Source organism: Pogona vitticeps, chromosome 2 (assembly GCF_051106095.1).
Source record: "Pogona vitticeps strain Pit_001003342236 chromosome 2, PviZW2.1, whole genome shotgun sequence".
Classification (NCBI taxonomy): Eukaryota; Metazoa; Chordata; class Lepidosauria; order Squamata; family Agamidae; genus Pogona; species Pogona vitticeps.
Window position 1 is genome coordinate 87,636 of NC_135784.1, and position 23,598 is coordinate 111,233.

Consider the following 23,598-nt stretch of genomic DNA (forward strand, 5'->3'; position numbering starts at 1 on the left):
CGGGCTGTCCCGTTTTTTACCAAGCACGGTTTGGCGATTTTATGTCTCCGCCTTTTCCCTCACCTCGGAAAGGTGTTACGCGTGCAAGAAGGGTCGGCACGGGAGTTTTCCCAACCTGGGGGGGGGGATATTTCTGCAGCGGGCACGTGCTCCTGCCCAGTGGCCCCCGAGCAGCCCCTCCGCAAAGGCACCGCTCAAAAGGCACAAAGCAATGCTCTCTAATGCTAAATGCACCTTTTTTTTGGGGGGGGGGGTGATCGCATCCCGAGGCCAAAAATGTGCGGGGAAAAAGGCGGATTGCCGCCTTCGGGGGGGGGGGCAGAAGTTTTGCAGAAGTTCCCTCAGCCTCGCGAAGGCCGGCCGGCCGGCAGCAGCTTTTCGGGCTCTCTTCTTCCCGCGCAGAGCATTTTCTTTCTTTCGCTGCAGTTTCCCCTGCAGGTCACCCGGGCAGTTTCATTACCGAAAAAGACGAGGGGCCGCCATTCCCCAGAGCTGGCCTCCGCTAGGTGGGCTTTTTTAAAAATTTATTTATTTTTAATATAAGGGATGACAGAAAGGAAAAGGGGATTGGAATTGATGAGGAAGAGGGGAGAGAATAACCTACTTCCGTCCTTTCTGTACCGATTGCCATATCAAGATTTTAAGTTCTTCTATTTACTCTTTTCTGCCTTCTAGATTGAGTTCTCATTTCAGTATATGCTATTCACCAGCTGCCTGCTGATTCAGTCCACTTGTTAAATAGATCCCATCTTTCTGTTGCCTTTTGCAAGGGATAGTCCTTCATGACCTCTGAGAAAATGTCCATTTCGGCTATTTCCCATATCTTTTCAATAAGATCTTCTTGTTTCCGTACCGTTGGTCTTTTCCAATTTTTAGCATATAGAATTCTGGCTGCCGTAACTATGTATATCACTATATAATCCTTTGACTTATCTGTATTTTCAAGTATCATACTCAATAAAAACAGTTCTGGGGTTAATGGCACCTTAGAGAGCAATATTTGTTCCAACATTACATGCACTCTTTTCCAATATTGTTTCGCTACTCCACATGACCACCACATATGATAATAGCTTCCCACTTGTGTTTCACATTTCCAACACTTATTTGATACATCTGTGTACATCTTTGACCATTTTCCTGGGGTCATGTGCTACCTATAAAACATCTTATATTCTCTTTTAAAGTTCACCGATCTTTTAAGCTTTATGTTATTTTGCCATATTTTCAGCCATTGATCAATATCAATATTTTATTTACAATATTTTTTATTTATTTACAATATTTTTTAGCTGCACCATTGCCATTATGCCGGGAATCTTGCTATTCACGAAAGAACTCATACAGGTGAAAAACCATATAAATGCTCAGAGTGCGGAAGGGCCTTTGTACACAGCGGAAGCCTCTCTGTCCATCAAAGAACCCACACAGGAGAGAAACCGTATCAGTGCTCAGAATGTGGGAAGAGATTTAGACGCAGTGACAACCTGGCTGATCATCTGAAAAACCACCAGGGAGAAGAACCATACAAAGTCTGAGGGTGGAGAAAGCTTGGCACAGTGCTGTACCCTTGCTAAATGTGAAAACAAACAACCCCACACTGGAGAGAAACCATATCAGTGCTTTGTAGAAATATATTCAGATGAAGGGACAACCTTTCTGATCATGTGTTTTAAGTTAGTTTTTTAAAAATAAACAAATGTTGGTTGACCTCTAGCCAGCGTTGCTTTGCTTGTGGTGGGGATTTCCGCAGGGACACCCCCACTGTCTATGATTCAGAAAGAACTTCCTAACACGGACAGTGTTTGACAATTTTCCAGTGGGCTACCTAGAAAGGTAGGAGGGGAGGAGAAGAGAAGTGGACGACAGAGGACGAGATGGTTGGACATTGTCTGGGAGGCAGTGGAAGACCGGAGGGCCTGGCGTGCTGTGGTCCAGTGGGTCACAAAGAGTCGGGGTCATGACTTAACGACTACAAACAACAACCTAGAAAGGTAGTGAAGGGATGGCCTCCTGCCAGATATGCTTGTGGTGATGATTTCTTCCTTGGAGAAGACATGTGGACTCAGTGACCCCCATGGACCCTTCCAGTCCTAATCCTCTGTGCCTCCACCTTCCTTTGTCACATGAGGCAAACAATCTCCCTGCCAATTCTATGGCTTTCTGGCCACAAGGATACAGGAGTAGCAAACACGCGGCTGCCCTTCTTTAAACCAAAATTCTGCTGCTCCTTTACTCTCCCTGACAGCAGAGAGAAGTCCCCATTTCCTGGCCCTGCCCAGCAAAGGCCATGATCAGATTTTTTAAAAAAAGCACAAATGTGAGGGTTAGAAAGATAAACAAAGGCCCCTCCATGGCTAGAGATGCTTCCTGGGACTCACACCTTTGTGGTTTTCCTGCAACAGATTCAGACCTTTAACCCACCTCAGAATTGCCATAGCTGAAACTAAGGACTTCTGATGGTAAAACCTTTCCTATAGCCATTAAGGTGACACAGAACAAATGGTTAGAGATGAGCAGGAACCAGTTTGTCCCATTTATCCTGGTAAATGTCGTGGTAAATTAAAACGATGTAAAACGGGTTTCTGTCTGTTGCCATTCCTGATGTCTAATTTATGCTCATTGATTCATTTGCGTAGTGATTGTCACATTTGTCCTATGTAGAGTGCAAATTTATTTATTTATTAGAATTCTACCCTGTCCATCTAGACCAAAGGTCTACTCTGGGTAGCAAATGGGCATTGTAGGCAAAAAAAGGGCATAAATAAAATTGGTAGAGAAACAGGTAGAATCATGAAGTTGAAAGGGGCCTAAAAGGCCATCAAGTCCAACCCCGAGCTCAATGCAGGAATACGAATCAAAGGATATCTGCCAGGTGGTTGTCTACCTTTCTCTTGAAGGCCTCCAGTGTTGGAGCACTCACCAACTCTCAAGGTCACTGGTTCCACTGCTCTAAAAGTTAGGAAGTTTTCTTGCTATTCAACCAAATCCTGTATCTTGAGCCCATTGTTAAGTGTTAAATAGATCCTGTCTTTCCTCTGTATAACAACCTTTCAAGTATTTGGAAAATGCTATCATATCAGTCTTCTTTTCTCAAGGCTAAACATGCCCAGTTCTTTCAGTCGTTTGGGGGAGTATGTGTTTTGTGCCAATTCCACATACACACACTCCACAGCTGATGCACCCTCTCTCCTCTTTTCATGTAATGCTCACCTGTTACTTACCTGGGAGCCCTTTCTCTCCTGACCCTGACTTCCTTGGGATCGCTTTCTGTGCTTTCTATGGACCTTTCCTCCACTATAACTTCTTTAAGGAAGGCCTGATTGTCTTTTTTAGCTCCATCTAGAGGCCTATTAAGGGCCCCTCTCCATAATCCCCAGCAGAGGAGGGGCTGTGAGGAGCAGATGAGGATCCCAAAGAAATCAGGGGAGGAAGGGTGAAGTTGATGAGAAGGACCCCTGCAGAGCATCAGTCCATGGGGGGTGGGGGAGAGAGGAAAAGGGTCCAATGCCTCTTGCCCTAAAAGGGACAGGCAAGCTTCCTTTGCCCCCAAATCCCCCTCAGAGGAAGGTCCCTCTGAGACAGAAGGTGAGGGGAAAAGAGGACAGAGTGGAAGTGGAAAAGGTGCAGAAGAGAGCGACTCAAATGATGACTGGGCTGGGGCCCCTCCCTGATGAGGAAAGGCAACAGCTTTTGGTGCTCTTTAGTCCAGAGAAAAGGCTCCTGTGCGGAACATGATTAGGACGTATAAAATGATGAAGGGGAGAGATAAAGTGGATAGAGGGGAGCTCTTTACCCTCTAACACAATACCAAAACCCTCAGGGGTAAACCACTCCAATTGAGTGTTGGTAGAGTGGGAAAGACCCTGATGCTGGGAAAGTATGAAGGCAAGAGGAGAAGGGGGCGACAGAGGATGAGATGGTTGGATGGTGTCATCGAAGCTACCAACGTGAATTTGACCCAACTCCGGGACGCGGTGGAAGACAGGAGGGCCTGGCATGCTCTGGTCCATGGGATCACGAAGAGTCGGACATGACTTAATGGCTAAACAACAAAGAGAACAGAGAAAATATTTCTTGACCCAGCATGTGGTTACTCTGTGGAATTCCTTGCCACAAGTTGAGGAGATGGCCTCTGGCCTGGATGCCTTTAAAAGGGGGTTGGACCGATTTCTAGAGAAAAAGACCATTGCCGTATAATCTCCAGGCTTGAAAGGGACCTCCAAATGTACTCCCAGAGGCTTCTGGTGGGGCCGCTGTGAGATACAGGGAGCTGAAGTAAGAGGGGCCCCCTTGGCCTGATCCAGCACAGGGCTCTTCTTAAGTTCTTATGAGGAGGGCAGGCGCCTCAGAAGGTCCCAGGGATAAAGGGAGGGAAAGGGGGCACCGCAGGCGGGGTGTGTGTGCGTGCAACTGAGGGAGGGGAAGAGACAATAGTTGGGGAGGAAGGGGGGCTCTTTCCCCCCCTCCAGCCCCCCATTTTCTCTTTAGGGCCGGCTGAGAGAAAGGGGAGATGGAGGCGGCAGAAGGGGGGCAACATTACGCCCCCATCTTCTTCTTCCCCCATAGCCCTCCTCCAAGTGCTCGCCTGGAGGGCCAAGAAAGGTGGGGAGAAAAAAAAGGGCGGGAAAGAAAAACGACGACGACGACCCCCCTGCCCCCCCCAGTCTCTTCTCTGCGCAGGCGCGTCGCTTCCAGGCGGTGGCGGGCTCCTTGTCAACTGAAAGGAGGGGAACGGAGGGAAACGGCGCATGCGCGGTTGAGCTGCTGGCATGGCAACGGCTATGACGCGGTGGGACCTGTTTCTGCGTTGATTTCTTGCCCTCAGAGAAAGTGTTCCCCTCAGGAGAGGTTTTTAAGAGGGGCGGTGATGAGGGAGAGGATGGTCTTGCCTCATGTCGAACCTGGGACTCTTGCTCTCTTAACTGAGAAGTAGTTAACGGCCTTCCTGACAGACAGAAGTTCATCAAAGCAGAGCAGGGCAGGCGATTCCTGCCCACTTGCCATTTCCTCATGAGGAGAGACGATGAGGAAGGTGTGAATGAAGGCTGATCCGCAGCTCCCTCATCTCGTCGACTCAGAGAATACCGTTTTTCCCCTCAGAAGGGAAAGGGTTGATATTTTGTGTGTGTGTGTGTGTGTGTGTAAAGCTGGAGGAATAACAGCTTTTCTTTCTCTTCACGGATAATTTGTGATTTTGCCTCTTTATGTGTGGTGTAGTTAGTTTTCTCCCTCCCCCTCGACCTGAGGGGAGAGAGGGAGGGAGGGAGAGCAGCTGCACCCACACATCCCCTTGAAAGCTCCTCCACGTCTGAAGGGCGGCAGGTGGGTGGCTGGCAGAGATCCCTCACCCATGAACGTCTCCCCACAGCTCCCATTTTGGAATGAAACACAAAGAAACTTTGAACGTGGTTTTCCAGCCTTCTTAACCGGGCTCCTGTCAGCATCTTGCAGGAACCAAGGAAAGAAAAGTCAGCCTTTCTTCCTTTGGCGTGAGAGTCCATAAAAGGACCCAAGAAGGGCAGGAGTGCTGAGTCCCCTCCCTGTGACACTCCCATGCCTCATGGGGTTGAATCTTGAAACCTCCTGGTTTCCCACAGAAGGAAGCTGGTGCTGCAGACCTGGAAGATGAATTGGCTGACTGATGGATAAAATATTTTTATCCTACCTTTCTCCTTGAAAGGACTCAAGTGGGTTTACTTGCAACAATAATTTTTAAAATGTATTTATTTCTTTTTAAATGTTTGTACAGTCACTGTACTTTTTAAATACTGTATTGTAAAATAGTCAACAAAAACACTTTTAAAAACATCTAGTAGACATCCTTCAGTCTCAGTAGACTATGGTAATGTGCTCTGAATGGAGGTCTTGGAACAGCGTCTAGTGTGGCTGAGAAGGCCCATTTGAGAGTGACCATCTCTTCCACACTGAAGACAAATGCAATCTGTCCCCTGTCCAGCTCCCTGATTTTGCTGCTTTCGTGACTGCCTCTTTGCCTTGGCCTGCTGGACAAAGGTCCCTTCAAAATCGGAGAGCCATGCTGCACCGCCTGCCTCCAGGCTGAATGCTCAGATGTCAAGGTTTCCCATCTGTTGTGCTACATTCAATATGCCAGCAAGTTTGGAAAACCCAACAGTGGCCAGAGGATTGGAAAAGATCAGTCTACATCCCAATCCCAAAGAAAGGCAGTGCCAAAGAATGCTCCAACTACCGTACAATTGCACTCACTTCACACGCTAGCAAGGTTGTGCTCAAAATCCCGCAAAGTAGGCTTCAGCAGTATGTGGACCGAGAACTCCCAGAAGTACAAGCTGGATTCCGAAGAGGCAGAGGAACTAGAGACCATTGCTAACTTGCACTGGATTATGGAGAAAGCCAGAGAGTTCCAGAAAAATATCTACTTCTGCTTCATCGACTATGCAAAAGCCTTTGACTGTGTGGACCACAGCAAACTATGGCAAGTCCTTAAAGAAATGGGAGTGCCTGACCACCTTATCTATCTACTGAGAAACCTATATGTGGGACAGAAAGCAACAGTTAGAACTGGCTATGGAACAACTGATTGGTTCAAAATTGGGAAAGGAGTACGACAAGGCTGTATATTGTCCCGCAGCTTATTTAACTTATATGCAGAATACATCATGCGGAAGGCTGGACTGGAGGAATCCCAAACTGGATTTAAGATTGCCGGAAGAAATATCAACAACCTCCGATATGCAGATGATACCACTCTGATGGCGGAAAGTGAGGAGGAACTAAAGAACCTTGTAATGAGGGTGAAAGAGGAGAGTGCAAAAAACGGTCTGAAACTCAACATCAAAAAAAACTAAGATCATGGCCACTGGTCCCATCACCTCCTGGGAAATAGAAGGAGAAGACATGGAGGCAGTGACAAATTTTATCTTCCTGGGCTCCATGAACACTGCAGATGGAGACAGCAGTCATGAAATTAAAAGACGCCTGCTTCTTGGGAGGAAAGCGATGACAAATCTTAACAGCATCTTAAAAAGCAGAGACATCACATTGCCAACAAAAGTCCGAATAGTCAAAGCTATGGTTTTTCCTGTCGTGATGTATGGAAGTGAGAGCTGGACCATAAAGAAAGCAGACCACCGAAGAATTGATACCGTTGAATTGTGGTGCTGGAGGAGGCTCTTGAGAATCCCCTGGACTGCAAGGAGAACAAACCTATCAATTCTAAAGGAAATCAAGCCTGAGTGCTCACTGGAAGGACAGATCCTGAAGCTGAGGCTCCAGTACTTTGGCTATCTCATGAGAAGAAAAGACTCCTTGGAAAAAACCTTGATGTTAGGAAAGTGTGATGGCAAGAGAAGGGGACGACCGAGGATGAGATGGCTGGACAATGTCTGCGAAGCAACCAACATGAATTTGACACAACTCCAGGAGGCAGTGGAAGATAGGCGGGGCTGGCGTGCTCTGGTCCATGGGGTCACGAGTCGGACACGACTAAACGAAACGAAAGAGAAACTAGGAAATCTTCTAGCCCGGCAAAGCAAGAACTGTCAACACTATTCATGGCATGGTCTCTGGATCCCTCTAGTGACCAGTTCTGGTAACTCCATCTTTAGAAATATATAGTGGTGCCTCGCATAACGCGCGCACTGTTTAACGACGAATCCGCTAATGTGATCCTGCGGGTGGAGGAAGCACCGCGGCCTAGTTCAGGGCATCTGCCCCGACCCAGTGCTGGCCCTGGAGATGCAAGTGGCCACAGGCTTGGTTGTGGAGGCTCCGGGAAGAGCAACACGGTGGAGCTGGGTCCCCATCACTTGCCTCGGCAGCTCGGCCCCCAGGAGGAGGTCATCAGGAGTCACAGCCCCCCCCGTGATGTCCTGTTAAACTGGGTCACAAACCACTGCGCCAGAAGGAACCCAGCTGCACCGGTGAGATTGCTTCGGAGCAAACGGCCTGCCGAATCAGGTCGCCATTCAACAGGAAATTCTATTGCATGAATCCTCTTGAAAGAAGTAGGACTGACTTTCCTGTTGGGCCGCACCCACAAGCGATAATTGCCAAGGCTGTCTTTGGAAGGGCATTCCTGAGAAAGTCATGCTTTGGCAGACAATAATGTTTCTAGAGAACTTCACATGTGCCTTGAAAGGGAGAATCCGTCCCTGCTTAAACAGGTGCTGCAGGCTTTTGTGATGCTGCACAAACCTGCACAGCCTGTTTAACCATCAGTGTGAGTAATTTGAAACAAGGAGATCTGTGAGCACTAGGAAGCTTCTAAACCTCTCTCGCAACCCTCTGATTATGGGCTGTCGGTCTCCCACTCGAAATGATGGGAGCCACCGGAATACAAGTGCCTTTTATTCAAAGTGCACTCTACGTATGCTACATTTTGAGCTGTCAAAAAGAGGAAGGCAATGACAAGAGTGGGTTTCTCTAGAAAAATAAGTGCATGGGGGAGATGGCAGGATTTTTCTTATGATTCTTGAATTTAGATAGTCAATGTGATGGTTGCGGTGTAGCCCTTCCAGTGTTAGATGAGTCACTGCGCTTTCCTTTCTGGTGTGAATGGCCCTTTAGGGACCTCAAGACCAGGGTCAGCTGCTGGAAACTGTGACTTTGCAATATAAAGCATAAGACAAGCGGCTGCTGGCTGGCTGGCTGGCTGGCTTTGTAGCCGTTGGAAGGAATGAAATTAACCAGAATTTACAGCAGGCAAGAAGCCGACGGAAAAAAAGTTGATTCATTTGAAATGTAGTGCTGGTGGATAGCTTTGCAGATATCCGGGACTGTCAGAAAAAAAGGAACTAGCGGGTCCTCAATTGAATCCAGTTTGGACTCTCTCAGGAGGCCAAAATGTTTGAAACTCAGGCTGTTGTGTAATCACAATTCAAGGTGATGCCATGAGCTGAAAGAACTGCTCCGAAGTGGCCGATTCTGGGAACTGTGGTCTAAAAATGGTCAGAGGTTGAGTGCCCCATGAATGCCTGCGAATTACAGGTTCCCGGGCCTCCCAGATCAATTTGTGAGCAAAAAGCTTCCCTGGGATGACACTTCCCATGCATCCCATTGGCAATGGACATTCCTAAGCATGCCAAGCCCCATCTTTGAAATGGGGTCTCCAAAGGGTGGAGCCCACCGTCAACCATCATCACCCAACAAATCTCATTGCTGCGGGTTCTCCATCATCTCCAATTTGTTTCAGAGACAAATTTCTTTAAGGACGTTGGAAGAGGAATTAGAAGAAAGAGCTGATGAAAAGGTTTCCAGTATTTTTTTAGAAAAGAGAAATAAACTATTTTCCAAGGGAGTAAGTAATGTATTTCTTTTTTTCAAATTTGGCAGGAAATGAGCTAATTGTGAGCCTAAGAGAGCTCGTTCATCAATATTTTTACAGCCTTGGTTTTCCTCAATGATGCCTTTCCGAGAAACCAGCAGAAATGGGAAATGTTTGTTTCTTGGATGACTCCAAGTCCCAGAATCCACAACCAGCATGGCCAGCACTGGAACTGCAGGGAGTCACCTTCCAGAAAAGAAGACAATACACACCCACCTCTGGAATCCTGTCATTTTAATTTTTTTTCCTTGACCTCCCTGACATACAAAATCTAAGTCTCGGCCACCCCAGGAAGAGTTTTAGAAGCGCAACTGAAGCCATGAAATGACAGGTGCTAACAGCCAGAGGGAGGAACCGTGAAGAAACGAGGCCCCCTCATTTTGGAAAATGTGAAGTTTCTGGGCATCCAGGAGGAAGGCTTTCCCATCTTCCAGGGCGTCGTGTGCCGGCTGGGTCAAGTCGGCATTGCTGGAAGTCACCACGTCGAAGACACAGGACTGGAAGTAGGCGTCCTCCACCGGCAGCTTCTTCCTGCACAGCAGACGGGCCTTCTCTCTGGTGATGTTGCCGAGGCGAGGCCAGCCGTGGCTTCGAGGGATGCGTTGAGCCGCCGGGCACCCGAAGACGCACAGCTGCAGGTCTTGTTCCTCCGTGAAGGAGGAGGCCACCTCCTCGGCCATCCGGATGGAGAACGACAGGCGTCCGGCTGCTTGGCGCACGGAAATGGTGGTGCCAATGTATGCCGCTCGTATCTCCACATGTTGTCCCGGTGTGTGCTCATGGAAGGTCAAGCTGCTCCCTCCGGGCCTCTCGCCACCGTTCACTGAACCATCTATGAAAGCGGCGGGCAGGTTATCGGTTTCAGCCTGGTAGACCTTCTCGTCAATGCACTCTTCCATGTTCTTGAAGATGATGGTCAACTGGAAAGAAACAGTACATTGATAGCTCAAACTCAACAAGGCGACGGCTTTAGAAGCATGGTCAGGGGCTGAATGGCACCCCGTCTTCCAAAGCAGGAATCCCTAAGATCAGAGCTAAGGTTGCAACTGTTCACTAGTTCTGAATGTCTCCTTAAATTCCTTTTTTTTAAAAAAAGGCTACAGAGCAGAAGTTCAAAGATTGACAGAGTAGAATAGCTTCAATTTCTCCAGATAGTCCACTCCTTTCTCATTAACCCCAGTCTTAATAACGCACTCTGAGACAGTGGGAGGAAAAAGAATATTTTTAAAATGCCTTTACTTACAGTTGTGATCAGATCAACAGCAAACTAAACAACAAAAACTGACTTTCAACACATTGAAAATAAGGGAAACAGAATACTCAGCGGGGAAGGTGGGGCTCTCTTTCAATTCAGAGGCAGGAGGAAATGATCGGTGCTGGATAGACGGACAGTCACCTCAGCACAAAAAAGTCATTTTGCTGGCCGCCACTCACATGCCTAGAAATCCTCTGGTCAAGGAGTTCATCACATGACGGGCTGCATGACCAAGAGACAGCAAGTTGCAAAAGCCACCTGCCTTAAACACATAGATGTCTGCAATAAGAATTTGGCCAAAGAGCCTGGGGCTGCTCCTGGACCCCCGTCTAACTCTGGAAGCCCAGGTGGACCTGGTGGCCAGGGGTGCCTTCCTTGAGCTGCAGAAATTGTACCACCTGCGGCCCTACCTGGACGAGTGGAGTCTCATGACAGTTACGCACTGGTAACATCCTGCATAGATTACTACAATGCGCTCTACGTGGGGCTGCCTTTGAAGACGGTCCGGCAACTGCAACTGGTCCAGAATCGAGCTGCGCGGCTGGTGAGTGGTGGGGCCGCTAGGGCACACAACACGCCGATTCTGTTTAAATTACATTGGCTACCAGTTGCCGCCCGGGCCCAATTCAAAGTGCTTGTTTTGACCTATAAAGCCCTAAACAGCTTGTGCTCCGGATACCTGAAGGACCGCCTCCTTCCATAGGAACCTACGGTAGTTAAGATCTAGCCAGGGGGCCCTTTTGAAAGAGCCGTCCCTCAAGGAGGTAAGAGGGATGTAGACAAAAGGCAGCTACCCCCAGACTATGGAACACCCTCCCAGGGGAGATTCATCTGACGCCGACGCTGATGACGTTTCAGCGCCAGGTCAAAACCTTCCCTGTTCCAGGTTTTTAATTGAAATAATATCAACTCTGGGTCCTGGTGGCCATTTTTAGAGCATTGTATTTTCAATTGTATTTTGTTTTATCTTTTTATTGTATTTAAATTGTTGTAAGCCGCCCAGAGACCTTTGGGTAGTGTAAGCAGCATAGACAGACAGACAGACAGACAGACGGACAGACAGATATTACAATGTTCTCTCCAACATCTCCCATCTTAATCCACCAATTTATGGAACCAAATATGACTGACTCTGACTTGCAGCAACAGCACACGAGGGTTTCATGCAGTTTCATGGAATCCTAGAAATCATGGCGTTGAAAGGAACCTCTAAGGCCATGGAGTCCAGCCCCTCCATGCTCAAGGCAGGAATTCCAAATCAAAGCAGATCTGACCGAGGGTTGTCTGATTTTCTCTTCAAGGCCTCCAGCTTTAGAGAGGTCTAGGGTCCCATTCCAATACAGTGGTGCCTCTCATAACGAGCGCACCGTTTAACGATGAATTTGCATAGCGATTTTTTTTAGATTGCTAATGCGATTGCATTGCGATGGTTAGATAGGGCGAAAATCGCATTGCGATGATTGGTAAACGATGATCATCGCTTAATCCGGAATGGATTAACGTCGCTATGCGGGGCACCACTGTACTGCTCTAACAGTTAAGAATTTCCTGATATTCAACCTACATCTGGCTTCCTGTCGCTTGAACCCATTACTACATGTCCTACACTCTGGGGATGATCGAGAATCGATTGTGCCCTTTCTGTATTCCAAGTATCCTGCCTCCCCTCTGTCTTCTTTTCTCAAAGCTAGACCTGCCCAGTTCTTCCAGTCTTTCCTCACAGGGTTTGGCTTCCAGCCCCCAGATCCTCCTTGTGGCCTTCCTCTGAACTTGTTCCAATTTGTCCTTCTTGAAGAGCCCAGAACTGGACATGGCACTCTAGATGAGGACTCACCAGCACTGAAAAGAGGGGGATTCATACTTCCAAGACCTATCAAGCCATCTGTGATATTCCCTACTTGGAGCTCCCGGGTGGTCCCTCATGCAAGCATTAACCCCAATCAACCTGCTCTCACCAGAAGTGACTGGGAGTGCCGAGCATAATGCGAACATCTGTGTTTACCTTTCTGGTGGCTGTAGCCTTCCACGCTTTCCCTACAGGAGAATTGGTGGCCTGCACAAACAGGTACTCGTTGTCCAGGAGCGGCCAAGAGCCCTCCAACTGGCAGGTGTGGAACTCGTCCGCAAACGTCCGGACGTGCAGGTTCCCAAAAGTCGTGCAGTGCCGGAAGGCTGGGGACTGGCCGTGCTTGCGGGCGAAGCTCTTCTCGTAATCGCAGATGTCTAAGGTGGCAAAGCCCTCTGGGGTGGGCGCCAGCACCGGAGGCTGCGGCGGGGAGGTGGAACCTTCCTTGGAGCAGTTGTTCTGAATCATGAGGTCTTCGATGCCGTAGACGGCGGAGTGGTAGGCGAGGTTCCCCCGGCAGGTGCGGGCCGTCCTGTGCGTGCAGCTGGAGTAGGAGCGCAAGGCGGCACAGAAGGCTGTGCTCCCATAGGGGGCTTCCAGGTTCTCCGTGGCCGCCAGATACGCTGAGTTGCAGCGTGAGATCTTGCAGCGGGAATCAACTAGTCAATGGCCACATCAAAAAAAAAGGCATTGAGACACAGGGGTCTGGGAGAGATGGGCCCACCCCCATCCCCCTTTTGCCCCATCTTGCGACAAACCCCTCCTTCACAGCTGCCCCCCAGTGGGTGAAGGCTGGTCCTTAGAAGCATCTCATCTGGTTTCCCCGTTAGTGGCATCCTTCAAGAGCTACATCAGTGCTTCTCCAACCTTGACCTCTCAGGGGATTTAGACTTCCCCTCCCAGAAGGCCCAGACCGGCATGCTACCAGGAGCGATTCTGGGGGTTGTTGTCCTTCAAAATATATGGAGGACCAAGATTTGCGAAGAGAGATGAGCGTCAACCCAAAAAATAACAAATTCTGGGCTGCTCCTCGTTCATGGCTACCCACGAACCACCCACAAACTCTGGGAAAACGAACTGGTTTCTGGTTCATTTTTTTGGGGTCCGTGCTGGGGGGGGGAAAGGGAACCTGATGCCCCACCCCTTCCCACCACCCCATTGCCTCCCTTCCAGGTCTTACCACCTCCTCCTCTTCCACCACCGCCCTCTTCGGAGATAGTGGCCCAGCTTCCCTCCCAGCGTGAGCGGGCACAGGAGACAGGAGGCCTGGGTCCCGGAAGAGGAGCCAGGCCATTGTCTCTGAAGATGCTGGCAGTGGAGGAGGAAGAGGTGGTGGTCGGCCAAGGGAGAGCCATGCAGGCAGCCGGAAGGGGGCACGGGCCTTCCGTTTTGCCGAAGCAAAATGAAGCGCCATGCAAGAAAAAAGTTTGGTGCTTCATCTCGTTTCGGCAAAACAAAACCACGAACCAAACCACAAACCAGCTGGGTTTGTGGTTTTTTTCTTTCTGTTCATCATTTGTGCCCAGCTCTAGGTGCAAACCATCTGCCTCCAGTGAACAAACCTGAGAAAAATGCTCCCTCCCACATATGCTTCCCCATCTGCACAGGCCAGGAGTCAATATTTTGTTCCAGGTTCTCTTTGCAAGACCTTACTTGTCCTGGGAGTGAAGAGGAACTTTCAGAAGTCAGGGAGAAAAAAAATGTCTCTGGACCTTGGAGGGCTGCTCCCACCGTAGGGAACCCCAGGCCATTCAAACCTCACCGTCCCAATAATTCTTACACTTTTTAAAACCAATACCCCCCCCCCTTTTCATCCCCGAGTAACTTAAAAGAATAAAAACAGGGAGGATAAGCAGCAAGGATGCTGAAGGTACCTCAACACATGATAAAATGCACCACTGTGCTCTTTTCCATTAAACAAGGAGACCTTCAACCTGTAATCTCATTTTAGAAAAATGTTGTTGGGGGGGGGGTCCCTGAGGGTCCTGCCTCGGCTGTACTTTCTCCCCCCCCCCATTTTTCTGTGAAGGAGCGCAGGTAGAGCACTTCCTTATGTCCAGAGGGGGGAAAAAAATCTTTTCCAGATTTTGGTTGATCCAAAATTACTGCCCTTTGTTTGAACCTGATCTTGGTAATGCTGTGGCTGTTTTCACCCGAGAGGCCAGCCGTATTCATGAAGCAAACCTTTTTCGGGGATCCGGCCTCAACTCACCGGAGGCCGCCATGCTGCTGACAAAGGCGGCTGTGGTCTTCAAAAGCTCGTGTAAAATTAAAGGCTCCTTAATTCTGTTTTAGACTACAACATCCCTCATCCCGCCAGCCAGCCAGGGCCCTCCCCCAAGTTTTGCATCGTGTTTTTGCTATATGTTTATGCTATGCTGTTGTTACCTGCGCTATATTTTAACATTTACTGTTTCTGGAGGTTGATTATGACTGTTGGGAAACGGCCCGGAATTGTGTTTCGGCCCTAATGGGGTGGTAGATGCATTAAAAGTAATAGATGAAATAAATAAATAAATGGCAGCCACTTCCCACCCCCACCCCCCCAACCTGGTGCCCTTTAGTTGTGTGGGACGACAATTCCCATCTTCCCCTCCAGGGAGATGGGAGGGCATCCGTTAGAACCTTGGAGAGGAGCTGCCTTTGCGCCTCGTTTTTTAGAGCAAAGATGCGGCGCCTGCAGCCACGGCGAGAAGCTCTTGGCGCGGAGGAGGAGAGGTCGAGGGGGGCTCCGCCTGGCCCGCTGCTCCTCCTTCCCTTGGACGTTGCCCCCCCCCGTCCCTGAACAACTACCTGCCCATCAGGGGGTGCCTTTCCTCCTGGATTTCACCTCAAACCCCCCCCAAGGTGTATGTAACAGGAAGGGGGGGGTCTCGGCCTCTCACCATGCCTACAGCTGAGGAGGAGGAGGAGGAGAAGGGTGAGGAGTATCTGGACCCCCAGGCCAGCTTGGGCCGCTGCCCAGGATGGGGTCCTAGAGCAGGGCGACCCTCTCATGCTGGAGCCACTCAGCGGAGGGACGGAATCCCGCCTTCCCCTGGCGACCGGGCGAGAGAGCCAAGCCAGCCCAGCCAGCGAGCGAGCGAGCAAAGGCTGGGAGCAGCACGTGGAGGAGGAGGAGGAGGAGGAGGAGGAGGAGGAGGAGGCGCCCCGGGGAGGCGCGGCCGGCGGCACGAGGCTGCTTGGCGCCAGCCTGGAGGGGCGGATCCAGCACGCGGCCTCGCCCCCCCCCCCGCCCAGCACCCCCCCCCCCACCGAGAGCCGGGCTTTTTTGCAGGCTGTGTTGCCTGGAGTGGGCGGGAGGCGCCTGGGAGGCTCACAAGCCCCCCCCCCGCCCTTGTCGTCGTCGTCGCCGTTGCTGCTGCTTTGCTCCCTTGTCAAGCGCCAGGTGGAAAGGAAGCATTGATTTTTAGAATTTCTCAGCCAAGGACCAGTTTCCCCCCTGTGTATCATAACCTCTTTGTAAAATTTGGACTACCCCTTTGAGGCAGAAGTGTCACAAAAGAACAATAAAGAAAAAATATATATGCTGGAGACAATATTATCCCACTCAAGCCCCCCCCCCCCGACAGACGAAGGCAGGTGAATTTGATTTAAACTAAATTAATTAAACTCAAAAGGTGAATCACTGCAAAACAGATTTGACTCGGAGACCTGCATTGCCCAAAAGTGGTACAGGTTTTAATCCCTAGGTCAAAATGAGGTCTTTGGAATATTGCACATATTAAGTGAAAATTTTCCAGACCTCCCATGTTCCTGAAAATATCTTTTCAAATAAAAATAAACAACACAGCTCTGAGAGGCTTGAGTACATTTAATCTTTTTTTTTTCTTTTAAAGTCAAAAATCTGAGGAAATTCTTTTGCAACCAGTGGGACAGTTTTAAGTAGCTATGACCCCCATTGGGGAGTCAGGCTTGTGAGATGTTATTTTAGGGTGGCAGCTCAGTGCAGATTTCTTGCACACACGTTATTTAATATTTATCTCTAATCTTTCATTCATTTTTCAGCCCTAGTCATGCATAGGTACAGGCTAGGAAGGGAAGGTTTTTCAGTCATTACTGCAAACAGATGTTCAGGTGGCAATGAAGCCTGCATTTGATGTGCAATAGAACCAAAGTGTTCATATTTAGTGACATTACCTTTCTGACGCACAGAAAAATAATCATAAATGATGTGTACATATAACTCTCAGATCTCCAGTTAGTCCTTCGTTGTGCAATAATGTTTTGTTTTAGTAAATCAGGTTATTAAGTTATAATAACAATCATATTAAATCCATGTTCCCCTTTAAAAAAAAAGCAAAGGAAACTCTGATTTCAGATACGTGCATGAGCTGTGGTGATTTGCACTGTCTTTTTAAAATTACATTTCTGCCCCATCTTTCCACTTGTACAGCATTGCTTGACACCATTAAAAAGAAATTTAAACCAGGTGAAAACAAATTAATACCCTAATGTGGGGACGTTAACCATAGAACTGGGATATGGGGCCTGTTTCTGCCTGGAGCACAAGCTAGCACCCCAGGGTGCTCCTCCCATGCGACAACAGTGTTGGGTCATCAAAGTCTTATTATGAGCTGTATTGAAGTGTCTCGAAAGCAAGCTGCAGGAAATCCATGGCGCCTTTGCCAAAGTCCCAACCCCTAAAAGAGCTAACATTGAAGGGGGTCATAACTTTGAACACAGTCAGAAGCAGAACGGTCCTGATGGTTGCAAATAATATGCTCATGATATTTTGGACCTTAGGTGTTAAGATACTACTAAAAGTTAGCCAGACCGGCTGGAAAGGTGGCAGATCCTTGCCCTGTGTGTTGAATGTGAAGGATTCAACCTTGGTTACATTTGGTATACCCAAGAGTCCTAAGCCACATTTCTTGACAGAAATGCAATATGCCTCTTTTTCATAAAGGGAGCGGGGCATTTCCTCCGTTTGTTCGTCCTCCTGTGAAATACTATGCATTTAGCAAACAAAGAGAAAGCAGCCACTCTTTTATATTAAAGTGTATGCAGACCATCTTCAACAATTCTAGAGACCAGTGTGAAGACTTTCTTTGGCCTTATGGGATGTTATTGTGATGTGATTCATTTAATGATATGCTTCGTAACTGTTTTCTTCAGTTGAAGAAGCAGAATGTAAGGAATGCTTACAACCACATCTTCAAAAGAAAAGAATTGTTCCTTGTAAAGCTCTGCTATTGATAGTATGACCAAAGATGCTACCTCACTCAATTTCCATTGGTGATTTTAATCACACAGATACCAAAGGCTGAGCATGCATAGCCTGCATCTGAAAAGGGAACTCATTCTGCGGAACTTTCCATTTTCCATCTCTAGTCAATACGCAAATTTATATTGGCTGTGATGACCACTTCAGCGACCATGACAAGAACTGCTTTACGCAAACGTGTTCAAAACTTTATAAACTAGGATGAGTGCCTTGCTTGAACCAAAGTGTTAAACCGCTCTTAACCTCTTTAACTCTTTCCTTATAGATACTCTTTGAATACCTCAGCCTAACAGAAAGGCCACTAATGACGGATTAAAAAGACAGACATGGTGCTTTTTGCCATGATCTCATGCCATGAAACATTCACTGATACCAAAGGGAAAATGCTTCCTTCCTGGCAAATCAAAGGCTTCCTTTCCTCTCCTTTCCATTGCCAGTAGCTTGAGTCCTCTCCACAGACAGGCTGTGCATTCCTTTTACCAATTCCTGCAAATACCTCATAGCAATAAATCACTAGGGTTCTGTTGTATGGAGAGAGTCTGCTTGCTAAGGCAGAAGATAGTGGTTTGCTAATAGACACATCTATGTTAAAAATTATAACAGGCCAGCTGTGTTTTTATGAAGTTGTTAATGTTTGTTTGTGTGTATGTTTATTTAAATTGAATGTTGTATTCCCTCATTTTTGTCAGAACTGCTCAGTCATCTAACACATTTCTTCCAGATAAATTTAGAACGCAATTGGAAAGAGGGCTGTTGTTTAAGAAAAGGGTCAACACCCTGCCCTTATGGGAGGACTCAGTCAGCGTCCATTTTTACAGGGTATAAAGAGACAGAAATGTGTTCCTACTTTCTAAAAATGTATAATTTTGATCTAAGTATGTTTCTTATTCATTTAATTAATCTATAATTTATATTAATGCTGTGGGATATTTGTATAGAATTACCGAATATTTTGTTACATTCTTTTGTCTTTCTGATGCTAAAGTCAGCTGAGGTTTTGTGTTTTTCCAAGATATACAGTGTCTTCCGTGTAGTCTGAACAAGCTCTCCTATGTGTGTTACAACACTGCCATGTTCTCCTGGTTTTCTTCAAGGTACCCTGTTTCCCCGAAAATAAGACCTAGCCTGAAAATAAGCCCTAGTATGATTTTTTTCAGGATGCTCGTAATATAATCCCCACCCCAAAAATAAAAGCCAGTTAATTGAAACTCTGCCCTCCACCATTGTGCAGAAGAAGATGGCATGACTGTGTTTGAACAGACTGTTGTAAATGAAAATAAAATAAAATAAAACATCTCCCGAAAATAAGCCCTTATGCATTTTTGGAGCAAAAGTTAATGTAAGACCCTGTCTTATTTTCAGGAGGAAATGGTAATGCCAAAATGAATGCTTCAAGGTAGTGCTTTTGTCACTTAAAATGCGAACCAGCACTCTCAAGGTGTGTTTCTTTATTTATTTTCTGTTTTCTTTAATGCTTATTTTGTGAATAACACCTATCCAAATAATTTAAAATTTGCTAAATGTTGGAAAGCATTGGCGTTTGTACTGCTTTTTTAAAAATTTCTTTCTTTCTTTCTTTCTTTCTTTCTTTCTTTCTTTCTTTCTTTCTTTCTTTCTTTCTTTCTTTTCGCTGTTCATACAAATAAAAGATAGTGAGAGGCATAGACCTAAAGTAAACTTAACAATTTGGAAGTATCCTTCAACAAATAATACAACAACAAACATTTTTAAGCAGCCAAAGTCTGGATTCCTCATCAAGGTACTGTGCTGCTGATGGACACAGGTCTTCAGTTGATGATGAAGGTGGGGAAAGTGGTACTGAATTATTTAAACACACACATAAATAAAAATATCCGTGTACTGCACACTTACTTTCAAGTGTTACTAGGTGGGCATGCCCAAACTGAAGGAAATATACTTACCAACAAATACAATGGTTTCCTGAAGCAGGACCTGGAACAAGGGGGGGGGTTCTCCACTAACCTGAGCCCAATGAAGCCCCCCCCCCATCCCCCTTTAACAGAAGTGGAGCCATTCTTCCCTTTCAAGGAAGTCCCATTCTCCCAAACGTCCCAGTTAACGTAATTTTAAGAGGTGACATCAAAGGCTTCTCTCTATATTTTGGCCGGAAGAGGAAAGAAACCACAAGAATATTGATAATGACACACAAATCCTCATAGCCTTTCCCCCCTCCAAACAGTTGAAAAGAACAGCTTTCTGTGTCCCCAGAAATTGCAAGCAGACTTTATTTCATTTAGTTATTAAAAATATTTTACTTTCCTTTTCTCTTAAAAAAACACACACACAAGATGACTTACATAATTTTAAGACAATATTTGAATGCTAAACAATGAAGTATGCAAATAGTTTAAAAGGTTAAACACATATTATGATTAAAACAGTAAATAAAATAAATTCTAAGAACACATTTAAAGGCAACAAGGCACAACAATCCATTCAGAAGACCCCCTGAAGACACCCAGTCATTAAAGGAAAGCCTGCCTTTAAAAAAGGTCCTAAGAATACTCCTTACTTAACGCTTCGGAAGTAACCAGACTGAGCCCCTGTTTTTGACTAGCTACAGTCGATTACCGCAAGGGTTTTTAATGCAAGCAGCCACCACCCCAAAAAGTGAACATTCCTCCCAGGGGCAGCCAGGCAGCTGTCCCAGGGGTGCTGTGTTTTGGAGGGCCCTGGTGTTTCATGGGGCCCCTGCCTGTGTTCCTGTCAGATGCTCTGCTTGGCCATTGCCCTTGGAGGTTCCTTCATATGCACTGATGGGGGAGACACGGTTGGCCATTCAGGGAGTTCCTGGTTGTCTTCTCTCACAAAATGGCCAAAGAGCATGTACAGAGGCTGTCCGGGAAGGAGGCTCTTTCCAGCACAAACGGCAAAGGTAGGGAGAGAGGTGAGGAAAACGGGCTCCCTTTTATCCTAGGACAGGACACTCGGTCTCTGTCAATGATCAAAAGAGACCAAACTTTATCTATAACGTGATCCAGCACCATAGAGTAGGACCAAACTCTGAAATACGGCCCTTAGATGCACCCGGATTGTACACAGTCACTGACTTTACATCAAGGTTTTGCACACGAAGAGCAGAGCCTTTAAGAATGACGCAACAGCACACCTCAAACGACTAAATTCACGGACAACACACAACCACAGTCGGTTCCAAGTATGAAACCAACCAGTATATCTAAGCCAACCAGTTATTATTACCTGTATGGCATGCCTCTGTCTTTCACCTGAAACACCACCACCGAAACTGGCCATCCGCCTACCAGGAGTCAGCACACAAATTAGAAATTCCAGGTTCCTGGTTTATATAGTAGATTTGGACACCCCAGTTGAAGAGAAACAACACCGAGCAGTCCCTGATGTTTCAGGAGAGAAGCCAAAATAGGAGCCCACAGTATTTTTAGGCAGCCCTATTTTTATTCCGCAAATGCACATCCGTTCCTTTCGTGTTGCGGCGGAGTCCTTCTAGCAGCCGCGAGGCAACCTTTCCAAGGGAGATGATGCAGCTTCTTCGCCGTCTCAGGAGCAGGAGGACATCCAGCCCTGCAGAGATTGCTGAGCCCAAACCCTTTCCACAGCGGAAGATCACTTTAAAAAAAAAGAAAGAAAGAGGGGGGGGGTGTTTTTTTGTGTATTTGAGAGGCGGGTGGGGGGAGACTGTAGATTAGACCCTCCTGAGCAGCAACAACCACGGGAGGGGGGGGGAATTGCAGTAGAAATAACACAAGTTCCAGAGGACAGTGTATAGTTTTTAGCAGCGAGAGGGAGGGAGAGAGCCTAGATTTCCAACCTACCTCAGGCGGCTAAAAAGGAAGATAATAAACTACCTGAGCTTGTGTAGAAAAGGCTGCCAAGGGGGTTCAAACCTTTTCTAGGGGCTCGGCGGACGGAAATAACAACCCCCCCACCTCCCGCTTAACACCCAATGTATCTCACACACACACACACACACACACACACACACTTTGAGCGGTTCCCATGCGAAAGCACATCGGGAGGGGGGATTCGAGGTCTAATTGCGGGGGAAGCCTTTGCTGGCGCTAATCAGGGACCGGCCGTGCGAGGGCCAGAGGTGGCTTTGGCCTCTTTCCTCCCTCGCTTAACGAATCGAGACCAGAGGCTGAGGGTCGTGTATATAGGGGTTAGGGTTGGGGAGGCGCCCCTCTTTCTACCAACACTTCCGGTGCTGGGAGAAAGAAAAGCCCTCGGTTCAAGTGGCAAGGAGTTTTCCGGGCTCCGTGCGTGGAAGGAGAAGATTTCTACCAACTTCAGGGTCTGACGGGAGGGATGGAGACACACACAGGCCACCCACCCACCCTGGTTTAGGGGCGAAGGGTGCTGCGAATATGGGGAGGGAGGCGACCTTGTGGAAGAGGAAGAAGAGAGGAGAAGCGGGGAAAATGGAAGTTGTTCCATGTGCAGCAGTGCTCCTTTCCCCCCCCCCCTTTAGTTGGAAGTCGAGATTTTTCTAATTGTTTTTTCCTTGTGGTTTGGGCTAGTAAATCTGTTTTCTCTCCCCCCCCCAACCCCTCTCAAATAGTCAAAACACCCCCTTTTTAATTGATCTTGTGCTGCGGAGAGGTTTGGGCTCAGTAATTTGCAGGGGTGAATGTTTTCCTGTGTTTGCCTCTGTGTGGGTGAGGCTGTTAAGCTGCATCTTTGTTTAAAAAGGTTTCCTTTTGCCTGACTGAACCGCAAAATGAAATCAACGTGCAGCAAACTGGATATGCATTTGTGAATAAAAATACAGTAGTGTTGCCTAAAAATACTGTGCTCCTATTTTGTCTTCTCTCCTGAAATATCAGTGCCTTGTCAATGTTATTTGTCTTAAAATGGGGTGTCAAAATCTACTAAATAAATCAGAATCTTGGAATTTCTAATTTGGCCATTGTACCTGTGCATTAAAAAAAAAAACACCAGACAAAACAACGAGTTATGCAACATTTCCTTTATTTGAGAGAATCAAATGTTGCCTAAGGAGTGTTCCCCCTCCCCACTAAACCTGTACTAGAAGAGATTCCCCAAACAGGAAAATAAAGGAGTGGATTTGTCTGTTATAGGCATGTACTTAACAAACGAAAACGGTAGCCCCCCCTGCCTGAGTGTTCTGTGTGGAAAGATTGTATGCAAGAAATGTTAGACCTCTGTTTCAAAGTGAATGATACCAATTTTACCTTTCTTCTGCACAGCATCCAAGAGCACAATGTTTAATTTGAGCAGGAACATCAAATTATTTCTTAACAAAATCCTAAAACAGGCTTGAGCGATACCTTTATTGCATCATTATAATCTAATCCCAAAGTGAAGGTCCAGCAGGCCTCTTGATCAGGCTGGCTATCTTAGGTTTCGCGCAGTATTGGGGAGAGAGAAATAAACCTACCTGCTTAGAGATTGAAACTGTATGATCTGTGAACAATTGTGTACTGTCAAGTAGATTCTGGGTTAATGTGAGCTTTCCCAGGGTTTTCTGACTATAAACTCCCAGTCCCTTCTTCCAGGGGTGACCTGGATCTATGGTGCTTGTCCAAGACTTCACAAGCCAGCTTTTTCTCAAGGTCCAGTCTGGAACTGAACTCAGACCCTGGCTGTGCAATCAGGTACTCTGACCATCCAGTCAGCTGCATGTTAACAGTAAAGTCGCAAGATAGAGAGCTGTAAATCTGAAGACTTAAGTTTCTGGTGTGACCTCACATTACGTACATCTGCAGGGGTGATGAACCATTAAATCGGTAGAGGTGATGAACCCATCTCTAGTTCTAACTGAGGCATTTGAAAACAAAGTTCTACCTACTGCCTCTTCTCATTAGACTCTTGCTTAGCACAGAACCTTTTAAATGAGAAAATACCTTTAGCAGTAGTCCACACACACCAGCCATTCATAACCATGTTCTTAGTTATGGTGAACCCCCCCATTAAGCACATAATCCGACTACATTGCAAGG

The 23,598-nt window shown here is 47.2% G+C and overlaps 1 protein-coding gene and 2 long non-coding RNA genes across 3 annotated transcripts; 1 reads left to right on the forward strand and 2 right to left on the reverse strand.

The window, feature by feature from the left end:
* The first annotated feature begins 341 nt into the window (after positions 1-341).
* Positions 342-2,219, forward strand: LOC144587182 (uncharacterized). Its single transcript, XR_013542379.1, has 2 exons — positions 342-506; positions 1,293-2,219. It is a non-coding gene; the product is annotated as an uncharacterized LOC144587182 (long non-coding RNA).
* Positions 2,220-9,524: 7,305 nt separating this feature from the next.
* Positions 9,525-15,502, reverse strand: LOC110071098 (hemojuvelin). The gene is made up of 3 exons (XM_020778826.3): positions 15,294-15,502; positions 12,565-13,067; positions 9,525-10,227 (listed from the first exon to the last, which is right to left on the reverse strand). Exons 1-3 carry the CDS (start codon positions 15,403-15,405, stop codon positions 9,607-9,609), a joined length of 1,236 nt encoding a protein of 411 aa, XP_020634485.3. The 5' UTR covers positions 15,406-15,502; the 3' UTR covers positions 9,525-9,606.
* Positions 15,503-16,898: 1,396 nt separating this feature from the next.
* Positions 16,899-23,135, reverse strand: LOC144587183 (uncharacterized). The gene is made up of 2 exons (XR_013542380.1): positions 20,858-23,135; positions 16,899-19,749 (listed from the first exon to the last, which is right to left on the reverse strand). It is a non-coding gene; the product is annotated as an uncharacterized LOC144587183 (long non-coding RNA).
* Positions 23,136-23,598: the final 463 nt, after the last annotated feature.

What these genes read in the sequence shown, in the direction of transcription:
- LOC110071098 (XM_020778826.3), bottom strand. Translation starts at nt 15,405, where the DNA reads ATGAGAGGGTCGCCCTGCTCTAGGACCCCATCCTGGGCAGCGGCCCAA. An exon ending in CCTCCTCAGCTGTAGGCATG is followed by an intron (nt 13,068 to 15,293) that starts GTGAGAGGCCGA and finishes GCCATTGACTAG; the next exon opens with TTGATTCCCGCTGCAAGATC. An exon ending in AGGCTACAGCCACCAGAAAG is followed by an intron (nt 10,228 to 12,564) that starts GTAAACACAGAT and finishes GTTTCTTTCCAG; the next exon opens with TTGACCATCATCTTCAAGAA.